The following is a 13,532-nucleotide window of genomic DNA, read 5'->3' as shown; positions in this document are numbered from 1 at the left end:
TACACGATATCCCAACAGGGGCACTGACCACGACCTAGAGACGTAGCACTGATGTGGTATTTGCGATAAATCCTCGCAGAGGCCATCACGTTGCTCCCAGCAGCATCTCCGGGTGCGCAGCCTCTCCTGGAAACCCACCAAGGTCCCCCAGCCAGCACGTGGGCAGCAGGTTCACTCCTTAACTCAACACTTGAATGTCACCGCTTGGTACAAATCTGCTGCGAGATTCCCCTTCTCAAGGGAAACGCTGTGGGAAGTGTTAGAAAATGAGTTCCACGTGGTGGCCACCTCTGTCAGCTGGTGGCATTTGCACCACCAACAGTGGGCAGGAGCCTCCTGGAGAGGACAAGAACAGGTCCCGCTGCCTCAGGGAGCACAATGAGCTCTTAACGATGAGCCGCTGCAAACGAGAAGCAGAGAAAGAGCTGCTCTGGATCTTGCAGCCGTCTCCAGGGCTTGGAGTTCATGGCTGCAGCCACCCAAGAGTCTCCACTGCCGCCTTGTTTGTTCCACCCGGTTTGTTCACCTGGATGTTTCAAACAGCTTCTCTATGTAAGGGAAGTTTCCTCTGATGGGATGATGCTTGGGAACTTTCTTTAGCTTTGTTCACCCAGATAGCAAAAAAAAAAAAAAAAACCAAAACCAAACACAAAAACCCTCCCCAACAACCCACAAAGCCACCCCAAACATAAAATCAAGACATTTACTTCAAATGAGTCTCTGCTTTTATAAATAATACATTGGGGAGAATTTCTGTGGGACTGCTGGCCAGAGGACTCTAGAATCACATTTCCAAATGTCTTCCCAGGAACTTTATGGTATTAAGTACATAATCGTATAAATCTACCACAGAAGAGCATCACTGAGGATACCTGAATTCAAGCACTCCCAAACTAGAGAAAAGCCTAAAATCTCGGTGCGTGTTCTTTCTCCAGAGCTTCTGTGCATCATAATACCCCATCGAGCTATATAAATGCCGACTATTTATTTCTGGTAGACAGCTGCCCAGAGTGGGTGACGCTCAATAAAGAAACCAGCTATTCAGTATTATCCTCATTCATCAGCGTTTGGCCGGCGCCTTATTTATCATTCAAGTCCTGCTCTAGAACCAGAAACTTCTTCCCAGGCGTTTTCCTCTTCCCCACATCACTGTAGTGACTCAGTCAGTTCCTCCCAAACCCACAACAGCTGTGATTTTACAGGAGGGGAACCAAGGACCTAATATTTGAACAAATACAAGAGCTGACGGTACCGATTACACTCGAACCTACACCAGAGCACCGCTGACCCGGCTCAGAGAAACCAAGTGTTTGCAGCCAAATTTTCCAATCTCTTGAAATAAACGTAAACTGTTTTGTGAGAGAAAATTGAACCCTGGCAATTAATAGACATTTGAACATCTAGAGGCCAACTCTGCAGGAAAACCATGCTTAGAATGCAATATGTCAGCTCAACGAATGAAGTCGCCTGGATCTACATTTTTCCAGGGGTCACCATAGCTTTTTTCTTTCCCAAAAGTGCCTCTTTTTTTCCAAATTGGACAGAAAACAATCCCTGTAGAGAGGAAGATTTCCCTTTGGCCATCCCTCATCCAGACAGCCCTGAGCACCAGGGCAGGGACTGTTCATATTTATACACTGTGCTGCCTGAGGGCTTTGCTTCTGTCAAATAAAAAATAAATTTATTAATTGCCTTTCCTCCAGAAAGGTCAACGTGTTCTTCTCCTACCCCCTGCATTTCCTTATCCTTGAGTCAACCCAACTTTCCACATCTTCTCAGCCCCACTGGAGAGCATCTTCTCCCTCCTGCTTTTCTTTTTCCATCTAAACTTCCCTTGCACTTTCTCTCCCCTTTCCCAAAACCCAAACAAGCCCCACATTCTTATCCCCTAATAGCGGCTGATTCACAGGTTTGCGGCAGCAGCCGCTCTCCTGGCCCAGACCCGGCTTCAATTGCCACATTTCAGCTGCTGCCAAGGACGTGACAACATCTGGGAAGAGTCGGCGCCAGGACCGGCACGTCAGGAACGTGAGGCCGACGTGACGCAGCAGAGAACGTGCGGAGGGACATCCCAAATTCAATCAGCTATTGCTCAGAGTGCAGCCAATTAAGCCAAATGAGGGCGAGACGTAGGTTAAAAAAAGATCTTGGCTCAGGCTTTGGGTTTAACGGAGAACATCGGAGGAGGAAAAAAGGCGATTTTCAGAGCAAGGCTTTTATCGAGCGCTGTTCTCATCTCAGCATCTCCACAGACCTGCTCTGTGCTGGCAGTGATAATCCGCCCCTCTTCCTGCCAAAAATGTTCAGTCCGCAAGGCGCGCGCGCGATAATCCTGGAGTATCAGCGCAGGCCACGTTCAAACAGACACCGTCACACCGCACAACGAAAGGAAACGGATATTTGGACCCTGAAACAAAGCGATTAGACGTCTGGGGTCTTGGCACGTTTAAGGAGGGCTGTGCGTGAGGTTCAACAAGCCAATCCTGACCTGGTGAGGTTAATCCCTGTCCCCGGCTCTGCCGTTCCAAAGCTCAGCACAGCCCAGCGCTGATGGCAGCGGCTGCATCGGGCAGCAGCAGATGCACCTAAAGCCTTAATCTGGTTGCCCAGAACAGTTTCTAGCACACAGCGAGATCTGTGAACGTGAAAAAGAGAAACTTACGGTTTGTACACAGAATATAGCGAAGTTTATTCATATTAAATGCACATACTTGCATCACTACTTGTCACTTTTTCTCCAGGACACTGAGTTCGTTCCTGCTTCAGGAGACCAACGGGTTTTATTTTACATAAAATAGAGCTACTGATCTGTTTTCCCTGAATAACATATCACTGAAGCTATCAAAACAATACAAACAAGATTTGTTCAGTACAAACTATACGGAGATTTTCTTTTGACCAGTCTAGGGAGTTATGCACAGCATATTATCTAGACGAGGACAAAATGATTCCAAATATACATAGAACAGATGGAATTCAAGTGTCTCCAATATCCACACTAGTCAAAACGAACATTTTTCGTATTTAGACACTTGAGTCCTGGTCCGGATTCCAATTCTTCTGCTTGTATCCGTTTGGTTTAAAATAATAAACAAAATCCAACAACAGGCCTTTTAAAGGATAAGTGGATTTTGCCAAAAGCAACAGCGGCGTGGGCAATGGTTTGCTTCGGAAAAATGCGTTTGCTGAGTAAATAACCTTGGTCGGCCGGACAAGAGGAGTTGTGCAAATGCACTATGTGTAAATTGTTTAATGCAAATGCAGTTTCCTCCCCTCTTGCACACGTCTGACTTCCATTACTCCAGATGAGCACAGGACAAGTAGATTGGAAGCACTTCTGATGGGCAGAGAGCAAAAGAATTTCACTACGGCGTTTGTCTGCAAAAGTAAACCCAGCGATAACCACAATGTCACTGAAAACTGAAATAAACTCTATAAGGAAATAAAAACCAAATATCTTTGCTGCTGAAACTGGCTCATCTGGTTTTGGAAAATTGCTAGAATTGCCTTGCCCAAGAAGAACTTCTTACAAGCAACCAGCATTATGTAACCAAGAGAGGAAAACACAACAAATCACATGTTCTTCCCGCCTAATGTTGCAAAATCCTTTTGGTCAAGTCCACGTTCAAACCCCCCACCCCCCCAACCGAAAATCCTGCGACACCTCAAACTCGGGAACTGGCGTCTTGTGACCGATTCACTTCACCTACAATCTTACAGGCGCCGAGATCCGGGGGAATTAACAGCTCTTACCACCAACCTAATTAGAAATGCAATTTAACACATCGTTCAATCGTCAAAATCCGGGATGTCGTCGTAGGAATAGCCCCGGTAGCCTTTGGACGCGTAGTAGGCGATGCGCAGGTGGTAGAAGCCCGGGAGAAACACCAGGATCCCGATGATGAGCACGGGGACGGCGCGGTCCGTTCCCTGCGGCACAGAGAGAGATGCGAGCGCAAAAAGAAAACGTGCATCGGGGAGCCTTTCCTTTTTCAGCCCTGCCTCACTGAGCAAATTACCACAATTATTCATCCCTAAGGCCCAGCTGATGGATAAAAAGTTCATTTAAATCAGAAAGATAGCAGTTTTCTTCAGGCTGAGCAAAAATTCCTCTCGCTGGTGTGGCAGCTCCTGCTTGCTACAGGAAACCCTCAACTCAATTTCTCCTTTGGATAAGAGGGGTGGCTGCTCCGAGTACTAATTGTGCTACAAAAGGGCCGGGTGCTGCGTGCCTGGCTGAGAACGAGCACTCCTATCTGCGCCTGGATTCCTGCCGATCCACCCAAAACGCTGCCGATTCCACGATAAGCAGCAGCTGCCGGTCGTAAAGCAATTCCATCCGGCACGGGGTAAAAGGAGAAACGTGCCCCAGAGCAGCACCGAGCCTGTTATAAACCACAGATCCCGTTTCAATGGATCATAAACGCAGAGAGATGAGCAAAGTGGTGCTGTGTCTGGAATCTCCTACAGAAGGTGCCAGATCTTCACTAGGAGAGCGATGATCCCAGCGTTAAGTTTGGCCAGGACAGCGAGCGGGGATGTATAATAGCATTAAAATGAAACCGTACCCCAGGTAGGACAGAGAAACTCAGCCCTCCCGGGCAGATCTCCAGCTACAAACCCGCTCCGGACTCTCTCAGGCCATCAGAGGGGACATTAGAGGGGGACACCAGAGGCCGTCGCAGCAGCGAGGCAGCACAGGGCATCGCTTTCTGGCTTGAAATTTTCAAATGGAACATTTCGGTTCACGGCAGGCTTTGAGGAACGGGCGAGCAGCGCAAAGCTCCTAACAGAAGCATAATTAAAGCACTTACGCCTTTGCTGATGTATCCTGCCAAGAGGAGGGCGCCGATGATGATGAGGAAGGTCCCGATCATGAAGAGCACGATCGCCAGCGCGATGGCCTTGTAGGGGATTTTTGGTGGGCTCTTCTTGAACTGGATGGAAAAAACCCAAGTATTAAACAGCTTAACCCAGCACAATTCCCCTCCCACCATGGCAGAGACACAGATCCCACACCAGCAGAGATATTCGATGATTCTATCTCAAGCTGGATGGGACCCATAAGCATCATTGAGTCCAAGTCCCTGTTCCTTACAGGACAATCATGTAGTTACTTTTCTCCATCGCTGATTTTTGGTACACGTTCTGCTAAGCTGGCCAGCTGGAACCAGAGCAATTACAGCTGTTACACCAGCATTACAGAGTTGGTTACATATTCTCTTTGTGCGTATAACACCTCTTATGATTTCTATATCAAGAATGACCTGCCATTAATTCATTAATGAAAACTTCTAAACGTGGGTACGTAAGAAAAGCTCAGATAATGATGCTGACCCGATTTTTGCTTTCATTATGTTGTTGGCTTTTGAAATGATTCTAAAGTAAGATTGTTATGAAATAAGGTACTGTTGTCTGTAGGCCTTGTTTTGAACAGACTTCAAGCTGCAAAGCTGCATATGAAAAAGCGCTATGGTGTTTCTTTTGCAAAATTGATGCAAACTAGATAATTCTGAGCAGCTTCTTACTTTGGAGGCTGCGGCTACAGCTGCTTTATTTAAGAACAGTAAATGAAAGCTAGAAACAGGACTCTAAAACAATACGAGCAGCCAAACTGACAGCATTTGCTGTACCAGTACAGAAGACAAGTTAATTCAGCTACACCTGCTGATGGTTTTCAACCCCTTCAGCGTGTAAATTCTGAAAGACAAAATAAAGCAGATGACACAGAACAAATCATTGCAGCAGGGCTCTGAAACGGCCCTTCTGCGAGGAATCCTGCCCACGGAAACCCTGCGTTTACAGCAGAAAGACGTTTTCTTCCCCATTTTTGTACCTGCAGGTCAATATATCCATCATCAGTGCTGGAGAGCTTGGAATATTTGACTTTGCTACTGGGAATCCCAGCAGTCAGATTGGTACGTGAAGGCATCATTACATAGAAACTGGAGCATCAGCTGGAACCTGGAAAACAAAAAACAGCAAGAAAAGGAAAATCAGAGCAAAGTGGACGATGGAGTCCGAGAGACATGAATCAAGTGGTCATGTTTAAGAGAAACAAAAGTGTAAAGCCCGTACTAACCAAAAGGCATCTTTGTTCTTTTTCATACATCTTTGTGCATAAAATTCATAAACCTTTGTGCATAAATGTTAGTTCTTTTCCATAAATTCAATCTGTCCAAACAAAGCTTCGTATTTAAGCCTAAAATGCACAAGTATGAGCATAGCTGCCAATATCTGAAAGCAAAGTCAAACTGAGGTAGAACTCGTGTTTAAAACAAGATAGAAATTCCAGAATAATACACAGTGTATAAGCAGCTCTTATTTTGCAAGGAGATGTCTGAGGTCCAGCTACTTCTACACAGGGACACTAGAAAATAAACCCAAACCAGGACTAAACAAAGCAGCTTTTCAACCAGCCGGATATTTTGCAATAGACCCATTAAAAAAAAAAAACACCACCACCACTAAAAACTAGAACGAAATGGAGCTGTCGTAACTGAGACAGCTCGAGTGATGACTCAGAGGGAACATGACGAGGGGACAGGGTGGTTGGTAGATGAGGTGACCAAGAAAACCCACAAAAAGCTAAAAAGCGCAGGTCACTGTCTGTCCGGCCGCGAGGGAGGCAGAGTTTAAGCCAAGCTTTATTTAGTTACGCCAGAGCCGTACCCTGCAATTCCCCCACGCCGCTGGAATTCGTTCCTCCTACGGTAAATTTGACTTTCATTAAAAAAAAAAAAAACAACAACAAAAAACCAACCACCCTGACCTTTTATAAAAACCCTCTGATCTTAAACACCCTCAGCCGCACCTTGAAGTTGATTTTTATTTTTCCTCCCCCTTGTAGCAAAACCCAAGCACAGACAAAACACATTTCAAGCCCCATCGATAATGGAAATATCACCCACCTATGGGGTGGTAAAAGTCGCATCCTCAGGGGGGGAAAAGCCAAAAAGAAACGAGCGCATCTGAAATGTGGCGGATTTCCTGACTCTGCCCCGTGTTACCCTCGAGGACCATGGGGTTTCTTCCTGACTCATTTACCAGGCTATTCCTATGAATTATTTCCAATTTACACTTGCAGACATTGTCCTGCCCTTCTCATTAATTTGCCTATCAAGAAGAAAGAGGCTATTAAAGATAAATAATAATAAAAAAAGCCCTCTCAGAACCTCATGTTTAAGGGCCAGGAACAAAGTCCACTGAGATTCACTCTCCTCGCGCTCTACGTTGGTTCCAGGTCAGAAACGAGCTGTGCCGCGCTCTTATGGAGGTAAATAAATGGTGAATCACGCTTATAATTCGATTTTTCTAACATGCTGCGCCACGGTCGTGTTTTAAACACCGTCAGAACCCAGGGAAAGGTTTCCAGGGCAGAGTGCAGGCTCATAAACTCATCAGTAAATGCAAACATTTCAAGCCAAAATCCTATTTATCCCCTAAATAATAGCAATATATTTTTCTCCCTTCTCTCCCCAGGAATAACAAGGGAAGGGAATGTGATTTTTTTTGTCCTTTCGGGAGCTCAAACGTCACATCTAACAAAAACCACACAGACCGCCCCCCTCCGAACCCGAAATGGTTTCTCTGCTGCGACACAGCAAGTTCCCAACATCTGGGAACTCCCTCCAAAACCTCCCTTGAAAACGTTAATAAAAACTGGGCTTCGAAACGTTAATAAAACCCCCATGGAGACGCTCACCCGTTATTCGTGCCGCTGCTCCATCTCTCCCTTCGCGGCGTCTCTTCTTCCCCGGCCCGACAACCCAGGAAGTTTATTCCCCGCCACCGTCGTTTCCTTCCAGGTTAAGGCCGCGGCTTCTCGGCCATTTCTCGGTTTTCAGCCTCACGGGCCAGATCAGCAGCTGGAATTAAATTTAATCATCCTCAGTCCATGTCCCGTCAGGCCAGAGTGGATCGGTCACCTCAGGGCCGCGTTTGTTGGTGGTTTGTGAACCATCACGTGTATCATTTCTACACAAATAAAGCTGATTTTCTAAAGGAAGATCTGGATGTAATGAAACTGTCAGACACTGCACAAAAAGCTAAAGCCAGGAAATTATTAACAATATTAACCCGGCAGATGAAACACAGCGGGGATCCGCTTCCAATCGCTCCCAACACGGAATTGCGGGAATTGCCGTGGTTCTAGTTCCTGTAAATTAATAACATACACACCAGATTGAGCTTGAAACACCTAATCTCAAAAGTTTTAAAGAATTCTCCCTCCCCCTTTCTTATTCCTTTTCTCCTCGGTAAGAAAATCTCAATATATATTCAATATATAAACTTCCAAAGTGTGCGCTCTCAAACAGAGAGAAACACATGCAGCATTTACTAAGCCTCCCCAGCTTGTTTTTTGTTTTGTTTTGGTTTTTTTGTTTTTTTTTTTTTTTTTTTTAAATTAATATCTTAATTGTGAGTATTAGGGTTTGGCAACAGCAAAACAAACATTCGGCTTCTCTAAGGATTTATCCAGAACACAGGCAGCGCACAAGCGTGTAGATACTGATGCTGAAGGATGTTTCTTGCAACACGAGGCCACCCAATTCGGTCATTACGGCTGTAAAAATAAGCAATTAAACCATGGTTTACAATGTGTTTATGAGCAGAGTAGGACAAATAGTAAGAGTTTGGTGATCGCCACTACAGGAGGTCGAAAAGGAATGTTACAATCCCTAGCGCAGCTTTATGCACATCATTGAAAAGCACAATTATTCTCTATTTCAACACCAGGAATCTTTGATTGCTCACTGGATTTGCTCACTCGGCTTGTGGGTACAACGGCGATACAATCCGAGAAGAATCATATTTGGGGTGAAAAAAGCTTCCTGGTTACCCAGGGTATCCACTACTCCTGTTCTGGGTAATTTTACTAAGGGCAACAACTCAGCAATTGAGCGCAGCTGGGTCAGATCTTGCATTCGAGATGTTTTCTTAATATCACTGAACGGCTCAGGAAGCCGAGTTTGAGAGAATAAATTGGGGTACGCTCTGGAAACGCGAGACAAAGCTCCGTACAGGAGCTGAAACTGCACAGGGAGCCACCTGCAGTGCAGCAGAAAACCAGAGTTTAAGCAGCAGAAAACCAGAGTTTAAAGCATCTCTGCTAATAAAGCAGCACAACCAGCAATGGAGAATCCAGGGCAGGGACATGACAAGTCCTGTCCCCAGCCAGAGCAGGACCAGCTCCTCTCCTAGTAGCTGCATCATTCTGACACAGCAGAATTTGTCTCTTGATCGGTGCTGCCACCTTGTGAAATTCTGCTCAATCTGTTGAAGTCCACGGGCAGTTTGTACTCAGGATATTCTTGTCTTGCCCACAGCCTCCTAAAAAAAAAAAAAAAAAATCAGCATCTCCACAGCACTTGAGAGCCTGTCCAGACAACTTACCACAGCACAACTGTAATTGTTTAATTGGTTTTTAGTGTTTCTTCATTTGTGACAAAGTGGACTCACTCGCATTGCAGACGGTGGGAAAGGATTTATGGCTGGCAGCAATAAAATGAAGAAAAAAAAAAAACCCCAGAAGGTGCCTGAAATGGTTTTAAAATCCTATTTTTCATCAAACTTCCAGGGTGAAATGTGGTGTAAACCTTACATCTCTGTCAACAATAAATACAACCATGATCACAAAGCCTCTTGATGAAGAGGAATCGCTGGAGCAGGTGAGGAAACACTTGTCACCAGAATCATGTAAAATGGGGACAAAAAAGCCCAACGAATGCAACACGCGGCTTCACATGGATCAGCCCAAAACGGAACCAAACCCAGAAGGTTCACAGGGCTCGTTGGTCACCAAATCACCGCATGTGTCCACACACCCCGAGTTCACCGAGAGCCAGAGACCGCGCTGGCATCGGCCAAAGCTGCTGCACCATCGAGAAAAGCTGTTCCACAAACCTCTGCTTAAAGGAAACAGCATCACAGAGCGATTCATTACCCACACTCCTCGTTTCAGCACCTGAACCATCACAGCAGACACCAGTAACCCCAGTGCAAAAAAGCAAAGTTCCTTTGAAAAACCAAAGTTTGACAAAGCGCTGATGCATACATCCACACTTAAACAGGATAAAACCCATGAAATTATAGTCTTTATTTCCATTTTCCAAGTTGCAGAATACCAAATAAATGGATGAAGGTCAAATAAACTTGTGGCATAATTGAACAGCAACCCTACAGTCAACTAATTCCACAGCTGAAACTCTAGGAAACAGCTTTTTAAATATTGCACCCCTTCTCTAACACAGGTTGAGAGGAGTAAGATATTTCACCTCAAGGCAACATCTAAAGAGATTATTGGAAGTACAGGAACAGACTAGAAAAAAACTAACAAAACCAACACAAAATTTCCTATTTCCAATGACACGGGTATAGCAAAAGAGTAAGGCAAAAAATATTTACAAAGGTATCTACACAAATGCCTAACGGTGCTCATATGATGCTGCAACGCACTGGAATTGCTAAAAACACCATTTCCTCCTCAAAGTCAGTCGTCCTCTCCCAGAGCCGACCACGTCTCCCCTCAGTCCCGCTCCAATTAAGAGCCTTCTTGTTGGTCCTCGATCTTTGGAGCCAGGTAATATTTTAAGTGTCCCATGTCGGCAATCTTGTACTCCACAACTGGGGAGAAGAAAAACAAATAGATTTAGAAGGTTCTTCAGAAAAGCTGCCAAGTCAAGAGGACTTAATGCAGTTCCACGAGATTTTACAAGGAAAGATGTTTCTACTTACCAAGAGGAACGTCTGCAGACATGCTGAGTGTCACTGTGGGGGACAGGGGGGTAGCTTTGGTGAAGAAGTTGAGGTATCTCAGAGCGAAGGTCAGTTGGACGGGCTCATTCATCTCTATTGTAACCTGGAAAACCAGCAGGCAGGTTAAATGTCAATAAATGCAACAAGTTCCCTCAGGCCTCTCAAGGGCCTGACCTCGAATCCTGGGGGCAGTTCTGGGCCCCTCACACCAAGAGACACCTTGAGGTGCTGGAGCGAGTTGAGAGAAGGGAACGGAGCTGGGGAAGGGGCTGGAGCACAAGTGTGATGGGAGCGGCTGAGGGAGCTGGGGGTTCAGCTGGAGAACAGGAGCTGAGGGGAGACCTTCTGATCTCTGACCTGCCTGAAAGGAGCTTGGAGCCAGGGGGGGTCGGGCTCTGCTCCCCAGGAACAAGCGCCAGGACCAGAGGAAACAGCCTCAAGTTGCGCCCGGGGAGGTTGAGGTTGGATCTGGGGAACAGTTTCTTCCCCAAAGGGCTGTTGGGCATTGGAACAGGCTGCCCAGGGCAGTGGTGGAGTCACCATCCCTGGAGGGGTTGGACAGACGGAGATGAGGTTCTCAGGGACACGGGGCAGTGCCAGGGGTGGGTTAATGGTTGGACCTGATGAGCTTGAGGGGCTTTTCCAACCAAAATGATTCTCTGATTCCAGATCTAGGAACCTCACGCAAAGGCAGCCAGAATTGCTCCCCACTCCGTTCTGCTGAGCTCTGCCCACAGGCCCCAGGGTAGGGACCTACAGTTGGCAACGATCGGTTGACTCTTAACTATAAACTAGAGAAATACATAATCCAGTGACCCAACTTTAGCCCTCGACAGGTCAGAGAATTATTCGTATTAGTAAAAACCTCAACACTGAGGACACAGCAGTCACCACGAAGGTTTAACTTACAGCTTCTTCCTCTTTATCCACATTACTGGTCTGTGACAGTTTGATATTTCCGTTGCCCAGCTCTCCGTTAGCTGAGAACTTCACACCGTCTTTCGCACAGGAGATGACAACTGCATCGCCGATGTGGCTGAGATCTCTGCAGATGCGCGCGAATTCAGCAGAAGGCATTTTCACCACGCAACTGTATTCTTGTTCCTGTGAAGGAAGTGTCAGAATTAAACTTGACCAAGAAGCTTGGTCTAGTCATTACGCTTGACTTTGTCTTTCCAATGGAAATTACGTTACAAGCTCAAAGTTTGATGTGAAAAATGGGAAAATGCCCATTTCTAAGACAATACAGTCATTTGAGCCGCTACTTACTGGAATTCCAAGCTGCTCCACATCAAGGTCCATAAGCTTCATCTCATAATCAGAAACCTTTTCCTGATCTAAAGAAATAAAACATAGTTTGAGCCAGTGTTTCCCAAAAGTCTTCATCCTGAATTTAACTTTTGCCCCTTTCCTCCCTCCAGGTGAAAACAGTTCAATTATGACAATAAGATCCACCTTGTTTAATTAGAGCTTGAAATCTGGAAGTGACCCCAACAGCCTTTTGCAGGCTCTAAGACAGGAACCTGCCAAGGGCATCTCTTTGTGGCCTAGTCTCTTACAAAGAAAACATTTGTAAAGTTGACTAAGCTTACATCTCCAGACAGTTCCAGAATTATCAGGTGGCCCCTCTCATTTCTGAACCATTTCTTGTCACTTCCTTCCCCCCCACCTGCATGGTTTATGAATATTACCTAAAAATATCACAGGAGCAAAATTTGCTCCCAAATCTAACACTCACTTGGTGCTTCAAACACTAGAGCCAACGTATCCGCATTGTCTTCGGCTCGCAGAGTTATGATGTCTTCGTTGCCAGCACACTTCAGTATTTTGGACATGCTGGGGGGAGGAAAGGCCGGTTACTCACAGGATTATGAAGACACAGAACAGGAATGCCAACCCATTGTCTGGTACAGAGTGAAAACAAGGCCGGCGAGCAGCAGCCTCGGAGGGAGCGGTTTCACAGTGAGGGTGCCAGAGCCTGGCCCAGGCTGCCCAGGGAGGCTGTGGAGTCTCCTTCTCTACAGACATTCCAACCCGCCTGGACACCTTCCTGTGTAACCTCATCTGGGTGTTCCTGCTCCGGAGGGGGGATCGGACTGGATGAGCTTTCGAGGTCCCTTCCAACCCCTGACATTCTGTGATTCTGTGAGCAGAGCCCGGGTTCCCCCCCGCCCCATCCCCTGGCCTGGCGGTTACGCGCCATGGCCGCCCCGCTCCCGCCAGCCTTTCCCGCCACGGCGCGCTCGGCAGTGACGTCAGCGCCGCCGACGGGCCCCGCGAAAAAACGGCGCGAGAGCTCTGAGGAGAATGGGGGGGAAGGACCATGGGGGGGGACCCCAACGGCCCCCGCCCGCCCCAGGAACCGCTCCCCGGGGACAGCGAGAGCGAAGGCGCCCGCTCGCCTCACACCTTCCCCTCACACACCCCGCGCCCCTCCGGCCCGGGCCCGCTCCCCGCACCCCCCGGCCCAGCGCTCGGAAAGGCCCCGCCGCCCGCACCTGGAGAGGTTGACGCCCATGGCGATGTTGCGGTCACAGCGGTAGGTGTCGAAGCCCTCGGAGCGCAGCGTGAGCTGCACCAGGGAGACGTGCGAGGAGTCCATGCTCTGCAGGCTGATGCCGCCCGAGCCCAGGTCCCAGCAGGCCTCGGTGATGAGGTCCTTGAGGGCCTCCAGCACCCGCTTGAGCACCGAGCCCTGCACCAGCCGCGCCTCGAACATCCTCGCAGCAGCAGCAGCAGCGACCGGGACACAAACACAACCCACGGACACAACC

At 47.3% G+C, this 13,532-nt stretch overlaps 2 protein-coding genes across 2 annotated transcripts; both read right to left on the bottom strand.

Annotated features, from left to right (window-relative positions):
* Positions 1-2,675: 2,675 nt before the first annotated feature.
* Positions 2,676-7,879, bottom strand: TMEM230 (transmembrane protein 230). Its single transcript, XM_065651711.1, has 5 exons — positions 7,706-7,879; positions 5,837-5,964; positions 4,815-4,937; positions 3,761-3,930; positions 2,676-3,378 (listed from the first exon to the last, which is right to left on the bottom strand). Exons 2-4 carry the CDS (start codon positions 5,933-5,935, stop codon positions 3,790-3,792), a joined length of 363 nt encoding a protein of 120 aa, XP_065507783.1. The 5' UTR covers positions 5,936-5,964; positions 7,706-7,879; the 3' UTR covers positions 2,676-3,378; positions 3,761-3,789.
* A 2,209-nt stretch (positions 7,880-10,088) lies between these two features.
* PCNA (proliferating cell nuclear antigen) lies at positions 10,089-13,532 on the bottom strand. Its single transcript, XM_065651763.1, has 6 exons — positions 13,257-13,532; positions 12,497-12,594; positions 12,028-12,095; positions 11,668-11,862; positions 10,738-10,861; positions 10,089-10,626 (listed from the first exon to the last, which is right to left on the bottom strand). Exons 1-6 carry the CDS (start codon positions 13,475-13,477, stop codon positions 10,544-10,546), a joined length of 789 nt encoding a protein of 262 aa, XP_065507835.1. The 5' UTR covers positions 13,478-13,532; the 3' UTR covers positions 10,089-10,543.

Source organism: Caloenas nicobarica, chromosome 25 (genome assembly GCF_036013445.1).
Source record: "Caloenas nicobarica isolate bCalNic1 chromosome 25, bCalNic1.hap1, whole genome shotgun sequence".
In the NCBI taxonomy this organism is placed as follows: Eukaryota; Metazoa; Chordata; class Aves; order Columbiformes; family Columbidae; genus Caloenas; species Caloenas nicobarica.
The sequence above is the reverse complement of the archived record's forward strand: the minus strand, read 5'-3'. Positions and strand labels throughout refer to the sequence as shown.

Bases quoted from the DNA above. Each gene is read 5' to 3' on its own strand.
- TMEM230 (XM_065651711.1), bottom strand. From the start codon at position 5,935: ATGATGCCTTCACGTACCAATCTGACTGCTGGGATTCCCAGTAGCAAA. The intron at 4,938-5,836 runs GTACAAAAATGG...TTTTCCATCCAG, and splicing joins ATGGATATATTGACCTGCAG to TTCAAGAAGAGCCCACCAAA. The intron at 3,931-4,814 runs GTAAGTGCTTTA...TCTGTGCCGCAG, and splicing joins CAGGATACATCAGCAAAGGC to GGAACGGACCGCGCCGTCCC.
- PCNA (XM_065651763.1), bottom strand. From the start codon at position 13,477: ATGTTCGAGGCGCGGCTGGTGCAGGGCTCGGTGCTCAAGCGGGTGCTG. The intron at 11,863-12,027 runs GTAAGTAGCGGC...CTTCCTTCACAG, and splicing joins TGGAGCAGCTTGGAATTCCA to GAACAAGAATACAGTTGCGT. The intron at 10,627-10,737 runs GTAAGTAGAAAC...TCTTCTCCCCAG, and splicing joins GTCTGCAGACGTTCCTCTTG to TTGTGGAGTACAAGATTGCC.